The following is a 9944-nucleotide window of genomic DNA, read 5'->3' on the forward strand; positions in this document are numbered from 1 at the left end:
ATTAATATTAATTAAAATATATTAAATTTGATTTTAGTTTTATAGAATACGATACTTATGATCCTATATAGTATAATATTTGCAATATATGTATTAATATGATATATAAACTGTGATTTTAGTTTTATATAACAGTATAATCAAACTACTATACTATAATTCTAAAACTATAATTTAAATTTTCCGTAGAATGTCAATGTCATTTTTAATATATTAATAAAACACAGTAAATTTAATTTCAATTTTTCATGATACATTGCTATCACCGTAATTCCAGTATTTACCAACGCTCTAGTAGCATATCAATACATAAAATTAAATTTAATTTCGATTCTACATAATCTGTACTCTCCTATAATTAAAATACCACAATTTTATCAGACCACGAACACCTTCCACCAAATCCACACCTTTCCAATCCGATTTCTTATTCTTCATCGTATTCCTTCCATACTTTATCTCCTCCTTTTCCCTGTATATTTATCTCTTCCTCGGATCATCTTCGCGCAATGAACACCTTTTGAATTACCTATCCTCTCCTTTCGCGACGGAATGAAGCGATTTTTAAAGAAACCACGCGGAATAAGTTACCGCGAGCGAAAGAGAAAAAAGAATTCGATCGTTTAGAAGCGAATTCTTTGCCCTTGTTCGACGCGACTCGCGGTGAAACCAGTCGCGCTTTCCTCTCTCACCTTATTCAGCACCGGCGTGTAGATATCAAGGAGATCTTGCTGGCGTGCGAGATAAAGACCCGTGCATCCTCCGCGTTCTGAATTACGAGAGACGGATGATGACTTAACTCTAACGAGTCTTCCTCGACTAGCTTTTTTTTTCTTTTGTAGAACCGAGGTGGACTCCGTCTCTGGCAGCCGGATACGTCGATTCATTATGCCAACTATGCGGGAAACGGTCCTGGTATCGGCCGAGGATTCGCGATCTTTTCTCAGAAATTCCCGTCTTTTTGTCGAACAAACCGTTTCGTTGCGAATTCGCGAAATTCACGTGCACCTCAACGAATCACGAATAATTTCGGGTACGTTGATTCTGCGAAGCCTCCGATGGAGTTTGGAATTTCTTTAACGTTGGATTGGAATTCTCGTCTGAGGATGTATTTGTTGAAATAGTGCGAGTGCTGGAATGTGTAAAAGATGTGGTTTGGGTTAGATAGATGAGTTATGGCTGTGCGAGAGTTTAGTTAATTTCATGAACGAATTTGAGTGGGCAAATTGGAGATAGATGAATTATAATCGTTCAATTAATTAATTAATAGTGCATTGTATCTCTAATTGCTAGAAGTGTCACTAACTTAACTAATTGTTAATTTTTTAATGACGTATCTCAATTTTTAGGATATGTCAAAAATATATAAAAGAAAATGGAACATTACTGCTAGCCATTTTGAAATTAAGAATATATTTTAAATTCAATCATTTGAAATATAAATTATTTTTTAGACTAATAAAATTAATGGAATATAAATTACTTTATGTTTAAAAAATTCAGATGAATTTGAATATTATATCTAATACATATGAGGTATCAAAGGTAATTTTTAATACTGATTGCTTTACGTTTAGAAAAGAAAGGATAAATTGTAATTTAAATATATTTTATTAATCATAATGATAAATTTGTGGTAGATTTAGTTGTAATAATTTTTTAATACCTTAAATTGCATTTTTAAATATTCTTTAAATGATTGTTTGTAATTGAAGGAGTTATACTGTTGCAATATACATATAAAAAATATACCGATAATGTAATAGAATATTTAAATATTCTGTCATCGAATACTAGAATACAATATCACATATTCGATATACCATGTGTACCTTAAAAGAAAGTTGAAATTTATGTTAATAATCACTACTTTTATTTGAACAATAATAAAGAGTTAATTTATAAAGATCTTTATACAATAATCGTTCGTGTATAATTTATTTTTATATGTTCATAAATCTCTGTTCTTAATCCTTGCTCATTGTAAAGAATGATATATACACTCATATATGAAAGTATCCGAATATTTACATTTGCTGCTTTTACCAAGTGAAATATGTATGTTGATCCAAACTGTCTGAAACAGCATGGTAAGTATATACAGTGAAGGCTCAAGATTGGTATCAGTAAAATTGGAAAATAATTCAACGAGATATATAATATTTACATAGTATTTATTATATTCATCATCGATAAGACACAAAAATATTCGAAGTTGCAACATTAATCGAAAGTATTATTAATTGGGAAATGAAAAGTTTTAATACGATATCGATCCATTCTTTATTCCGATGTCAGCCTTAAAACGAGTTTGCATAGAGTACACTAGCGCCACCATAGCTCGTATTAGTAGTAAATACACAGTAAGTATCGTATATATCAGTGAATTATTTGTTAATTTTATTCATATAATTTCAAAATATAAATACATTTTTCAAAATATAATTTAAATTAAATTCTTATATATATATAATTCACTTTGATATATACATATATACATACGTATATATTTCTTCTGGCGAACTTAACAAATATATGCCTTTGAATACTTTGAAATATGAAATATCCCTTAACTCAAATATAATATAAGACATTTATAACAAAGATGGTAAAACTTTCTTACGACAGAAGCAATATTTAAAATATCAGGAATAATTAAGAGCCTTACTTTTTAATTAATTAATACTTACGAGTATATTTTAATTATTAATTTATACACGCTATGGTGAATTTCTAAAAACCTCTGTAAGAATCAAAGAGTCGCAATGACCATTTCAGAGAATTTATTTCTTCTGCAAAATTTCGATTCATAAAATTCGTCAAAATAGTCAAAAACGTTTCTAATTAAAAATTTGTTACGGTTCTAATCCCATAAGCTACCTGTCAACACCCATCTCCTTCATTTCCCTTCATCATAGACTAACTCTCGTTCATACTCTTTCCTCAGATTCCATCGAAATACCTCAACCTTCATCTCTATTCCACCCCATCATCTCGTCATTCCCATAACTCATCCTATCCAAACCAACTTACTTTCTCCCTAATCGCAAACCTCAGCAACAATCATAGCCCTGAACCTGACGAAAAGCGTACGGTGAAAGCAGAACTGACAGAATCGTTAATATCTTTAAAACTATTGAGTAGTGGCGAGTATAATGGTATATATTCTTGGACTGCATGGCGAAATCTACAAACCTACAAAGTTTCAATTAAATCGGTGACCCGGAGGACTTGCACTCTCCTTGTGAGCTAAATCCAGGGAAGAAAAGGCGCGTGAAGAAATGGTGTTTGTTCGTAGATGGCGCGGCGAGAGGCTTCCAAACAAGCGAGCCTCTATTCTCAAAACTTCATTTCCCTTTTACCGGCTCACCATCCCTCAACCGCGTCTCTGAAAAAGCCTCATGATCCCATTATCGGACAGACGACGACGTGCTACGTACTGTCGTTTGGCTGGGCGCAAAAAAGGCAGCGGGCAGTCTGAGATCGGCGGATAACAGCGATATCGAATCGGTTGGGGAACGGAAACGAGGGACGGGGCGGATGATCCCGGGCGGCGGCCGTGGAAAAAGGAGAATCTCGAGGCGAGTAAGGAGGTGGGGACAGAGTCGGTGGTTCAGAGGCTGTGTCAATGTGTCAGAGAGACGGTCTCCGTGCCGGGGTTGCCTTTTATGTCCACGTAATGTGGGACCCGGAGGAACTCCTGAGAGAAAGAAGTGGGGCCACGTCGACGGGCCCCGCTTCCCCCACTCGCCGGCCTAACCACCGGCTCTCTCGCCCCCACCCTTCTCTCCAGACCCTCCTGGGAACCCGACAGCACGGGATTTCGCCTTCGTCCACGTGGTCCTATATTTACGAGCATGAACCGGCGTTGCTCTTTTTCTTCGCCATCCTCGTCCATCGCTGGGACCCTTATCGCGAATCTTGTCGCGATTGGCAGCGTGGATATCGGACGCTCTCCAATGCTTTCGTATGTTTTCGAGAACGTTGTTTGTGTGGGAAATTTTTATGCACCTGGAGGGGTTTGGTGACAGTGGTATGATTGAAGAGCACGGCTCGTTCAGACGGTCATCGTTGTTTCAGTTGTTTCTTGGTGTTTGGGAAGCCAAGTCGCGAAACAATTTTTTCCTTTTAGATAGGTTTTTTTGGTATTCTTTTTATGCTTGGTTATATTATAAATGTTGGAATTTAGGTTTCAGTCGAATTGGTGTGATATCGAACTTTTCGTGAATTTTGGAAATGATACGTTGTTTTTCTTAAATTTAAGATGTCATTGCGTAGTATTGCAATGTTAGAGTAAGTATGTTGTTTTAGAAAGTCTAGCAATCTTTTAATTATATTTGATACAATTATTAGTACCAGTAAAAATTAACGTGTAACATTAATTATAGTTCTCTTTATCTTTTTCTGTTCTTTCTATCCTATCTCTGTATTTTTTCAATAATAATATTCGGATTTAATTCGAATTTTGACGATTAAGTAGAAGAATACGCGAAAAAGAGTTGTGGTTCATGTAAATCGTTAATAAGATGCAATAAGTCGTTATCTATAAAGGGATAGATTAGATCACATCGTATAGTTTCTTGCTCTAATCAACTATTAACTATAGACTTTACCATAAATGCTCAAAAGCATTTAATATTTCTTAATCTACCTGTATTTTATTGCATTTCTTTTAATATGTATGGGTTTAGTATTTAGTATTTAATATCTAGTATGTAGTATCTGACATTTAATATTAATTATCTAGTACCTAATATCTAATATAGTATTTAGTACCTAGCGTCCTGAATTTAGTATGTAGAATTTAGCATTTAACATTTAGTATTTGAAATTTGAATCTTCAGTGTTAATTTATTTAGTATCAGGGTATTGATGTTAAGTTTTTATATGATATTATTATTCATCCTAATTGCAAATTTCCCAGAGTAAAATTTTAATTAGAAATTTTTAAATATGTAGTAAAATAGGACCCTCGAGATATAGAGGAATAACCATAGAAATCGAAATACGAGTTTCATACGATAAATAAAATCAATAAGTCTGTTATCATTTCATAATAAGATCCTTCATTTTTGAGATATTTATATGAGGTTAGGTGTCATTTCTAGATATATAAGTTGTTAAAACATCAATAAATAATTGAGTTATTTCGAAATATCTGGGAAAAGAAAATGTATACAATGGGACGTTGAACATTGAAGGATTGTGTTAAATAATATTATCAATTCCTGAAAATTATTAACAACTTTTGGTAATCTTATAGTTAAAAATTCTGCATGTAAAAGGCAGATAAAGGTGAACTTTGTTTCTTTAAACGGAATTGTATGTTTGCATTATTTGCTGTATGTTATAAAATTATTAATTGAAAATAAATTTTTAATTTCGATATTACTATGAAAATATTTTTTCATTAATTTTATCTAAATTTCTATAAATATAGCTAATACTAGCTCTCATTAGTAATTACTTTCTTATTCTTAATCTTCCAATTAAAATGTTTTCTTAACTAATAATTTTCAGATACGATTAATTTTAATACTTTTATAGAGAAACTATTAATTATTATGTACACATTATGTACATATTTATGTAAATTTAGAAATATTATTTATTATTATATTAATCTTAATATTTGTTTATTGCAAATAAATCTATTAATATTCTTTATACGTCGAGCTGTATCGAATGGAATATAATAAATTAAATGTGAATACAATGGAAAGAGCATATATGACCTTTACACGTCCTTCATTTAAGAATATCAGAATGTGCCCCCTTCGAAAGCATTAAATCCCTATCTGAAATATTTATCGCCACGGATAATAAAAATGACGTAATTCAAAATGATAATATCAAAACTACCTACTAGATGTCGTATCATAGTTCAGTGATTATGTTTCTATCTACGTTTACTTACTATTAACTTATTCTGTCGATACTGCAATTAAAAAGAATTAAATTTATAACTCTCTTTATACCAGTTTATAATAAAATGCAAAATAATTGGTGTGATATCGAACTTTTCGTGAATTTTGGAAATGATACGTTGTTTTTCTTAAATTTAAGATGTCATTGCGTAGTATTGCAATGTTAGAGTAAGTATGTTGTTTTAGAAAGTCTAGCAATCTTTTAATTATATTTGATACAATTATTAGTACCAGTAAAAATTAACGTGTAACATTAATTATAGTTCTCTTTATCTTTTTCTGTTCTTTCTATCCTATCTCTGTATTTTTTCAATAATAATATTCGGATTTAATTCGAATTTTGACGATTAAGTAGAAGAATACGCGAAAAAGAGTTGTGGTTCATGTAAATCGTTAATAAGATGCAATAAGTCGTTATCTATAAAGGGATAGATTAGATCACATCGTATAGTTTCTTGCTCTAATCAACTATTAACTATAGACTTTACCATAAATGCTCAAAAGCATTTAATATTTCTTAATCTACCTGTATTTTATTGCATTTCTTTTAATATGTATGGGTTTAGTATTTAGTATTTAATATCTAGTATGTAGTATCTGACATTTAATATTAATTATCTAGTACCTAATATCTAATATAGTATTTAGTACCTAGCGTCCTGAATTTAGTATGTAGAATTTAGCATTTAACATTTAGTATTTGAAATTTGAATCTTCAGTGTTAATTTATTTAGTATCAGGGTATTGATGTTAAGTTTTTATATGATATTATTATTCATCCTAATTGCAAATTTCCCAGAGTAAAATTTTAATTAGAAATTTTTAAATATGTAGTAAAATAGGACCCTCGAGATATAGAGGAATAACCATAGAAATCGAAATACGAGTTTCATACGATAAATAAAATCAATAAGTCTGTTATCATTTCATAATAAGATCCTTCATTTTTGAGATATTTATATGAGGTTAGGTGTCATTTCTAGATATATAAGTTGTTAAAACATCAATAAATAATTGAGTTATTTCGAAATATCTGGGAAAAGAAAATGTATACAATGGGACGTTGAACATTGAAGGATTGTGTTAAATAATATTATCAATTCCTGAAAATTATTAACAACTTTTGGTAATCTTATAGTTAAAAATTCTGCATGTAAAAGGCAGATAAAGGTGAACTTTGTTTCTTTAAACGGAATTGTATGTTTGCATTATTTGCTGTATGTTATAAAATTATTAATTGAAAATAAATTTTTAATTTCGATATTACTATGAAAATATTTTTTCATTAATTTTATCTAAATTTCTATAAATATAGCTAATACTAGCTCTCATTAGTAATTACTTTCTTATTCTTAATCTTCCAATTAAAATGTTTTCTTAACTAATAATTTTCAGATACGATTAATTTTAATACTTTTATAGAGAAACTATTAATTATTATGTACACATTATGTACATATTTATGTAAATTTAGAAATATTATTTATTATTATATTAATCTTAATATTTGTTTATTGCAAATAAATCTATTAATATTCTTTATACGTCGAGCTGTATCGAATGGAATATAATAAATTAAATGTGAATACAATGGAAAGAGCATATATGACCTTTACACGTCCTTCATTTAAGAATATCAGAATGTGCCCCCTTCGAAAGCATTAAATCCCTATCTGAAATATTTATCGCCACGGATAATAAAAATGACGTAATTCAAAATGATAATATCAAAACTACCTACTAGATGTCGTATCATAGTTCAGTGATTATGTTTCTATCTACGTTTACTTACTATTAACTTATTCTGTCGATACTGCAATTAAAAAGAATTAAATTTATAACTCTCTTTATACCAGTTTATAATAAAATGCAAAATTTTGTAGAAATTTTTCAAAAACATTAATTGTATGTATATTTGAGGAGGTAAATGCAAAGCACATAATGCAAATAATACTGTAAACGCTTTCGAAGAATTTATTAATCTTAGGATCTCAAATTTCTATTATGATGAAATAAAATATATTTATATTACGTCTTATCTTTGCTACTGTTTTATTGTTTCAGAAATGTAAAAGAGGGATAAGTGTTCTTTTATATTATCTTCTGTATTATCATTTATGTTAATAATACTTTGTTGTTGTGTTTGTGATTATCTTTTGTGTTAACAAGTCTTATCCGAACGTTCATGCTCTCCAACTAATTAGAATATTGTATTTACAGTCTTTTTTACATATATATTAAATATAGTATAGTAATATATAGTAATATATGTAGAATACATTGTATAATATATCGAGTATATTAAAATATTGAATAACTTTCTGAATTTTAAGTTTTTCAAACTTTTATTTACCAAAAAATCAGCAAATATTTACATAAAAAGTTTCTTTTAGTTAAAATAACATAGTTTTCTCAATTTTTCAAACCTTAAAAATCAGTCTTAACATATTTTAAACAATTCGACATTATTTAATAAAATTCTATCCTTTCTTAAATTGGATATCTAAAAAATAAATTGTAAAAAATAAATTTATAATTTATTTTCACTCCTGTATAAGTTTGGAATTTTCTTATGTATAATATAACATTTTTGCACCAATAAAAAAGACAATAAGAAAACCTTGTACAAATCTCCGAATTTCTTTAGTCCCTTCTACTCGATCATATCTACCTAATTAACATACGGGGATACGATAACATGTTCATCGTGACTCAAGTTCTTCATACAATTAATCCAACGTAAGAAATCCAGATATAAATAAAAAATAATCCTACATCAACGAACACCTACTCTCTCACCGAATGCTCAGTCGCTATGCAAAACAATCGCAAATAGAACCTAACTACATCCCTACTCCCGGCACGCAGCACACGATCTCGCACACACACACGCATACTTCGAGCCATAAAACACAACGAAAGATCGTATTTCTATTTATATCAATCCCTCATTGCATACAATACTCAGACGAACACTACGTCCACCTTACTAACCAAACCTGGCCCTGTACCTAATAATTCTACTCCCATTCCTCCTCCATGTTAAATCACCGAACTGAACCAGATGAATCTGTCTCACAGGTCCCCTAAACCATCAGCTTTGCCCGTTTTATTTGATCCAGGCAGGTATTATCAACGCGCACGAAGAAACTGGATCGGCACGGCAGCGGAATATCAAGGAGTTTCTTGGCGAGCAATCGAGGGGATGCCAACGATGCAAGAACACTTGAATGGAGCCACGGGTAGAACCAGTATTCCGAGATGCGGTCTCCCGTGCCGTCGTTCAGGATCCCGCAGAAGGGGCACCCGTTTCGAGGAAGCGGCCGTCGATTGGAAATCGTACCTGCTGCCCGTTGAATGGACCAGATCTCTTCCCTCCTGCACCGAGGCCACCGCGCTTTGCTCCCTTTTCCCTTTCCTGCCAGCCCCCTACCTTTCCTGCCCTACCAGCCCGACAGACGCGCGCGCCCTCAGCGCGATTCATACCCACAGCTCGGCATGGCTCCCTTTTCTTCCCGTTCCACGTCCCGGCTTTTTCCCGAGGAGGTGTGCCGATCGTTGCAACCTGGCCACCACCTCTCCAGGCTCACTCCACGATTTTCGTTCCCAACCACTGCCTGATGGTTAATCGATCCACGCTCGTGAACCCACGCGTCAGCTCTGGGCTCGATCGGGTTACTTTCTCTGAATTTTCAACGCACGATTTCTCCACTCTGGCCCTACAGCAAACGTGGAGGGGCACCTGAATGGCAGACGCTGGCTCGAGGAGCCTCGCATTCTTCCATGGCTTTCGAACCATCCCCGGACCAGTTTCTTTCGGACCTTCGAAAGCATTTTTCTACATCTCCACGCTTCTTCCTCAGGGGGTACCACCGGAATTATTCCTCCCCCTTGGCCCCCTCTCGCTCACCAGCATATCTCTAACGTTCGTCCTTTTCGTGTCTCTGCGTTTCGTGTTTTGCGTCCAATTTTATCCTTGTTACTAAGTGTACGCGCGAATAATGCAGAACTTTTTTC

At 32.6% G+C, this 9944-nt stretch overlaps 1 protein-coding gene across 1 annotated transcript; it reads left to right on the top strand.

The window, feature by feature from the left end:
- Positions 1–3628: 3628 nt before the first annotated feature.
- Positions 3629–9555, top strand: LOC108546655 (uncharacterized). The gene is given in 3 exon segments (XM_017898864.1): positions 3629–3731; positions 9009–9112; positions 9115–9555. Coding segments are annotated over 3 exon segments (648 nt in total).
- The last annotated feature ends 389 nt before the right edge of the window (positions 9556–9944 follow it).

The sequence above is a fragment of the Eufriesea mexicana genome, unplaced genomic scaffold, assembly GCF_001483705.2.
Source record: "Eufriesea mexicana isolate 0111107269 unplaced genomic scaffold, ASM148370v2 scaffold745, whole genome shotgun sequence".
In the NCBI taxonomy this organism is placed as follows: Eukaryota; Metazoa; Arthropoda; class Insecta; order Hymenoptera; family Apidae; genus Eufriesea; species Eufriesea mexicana.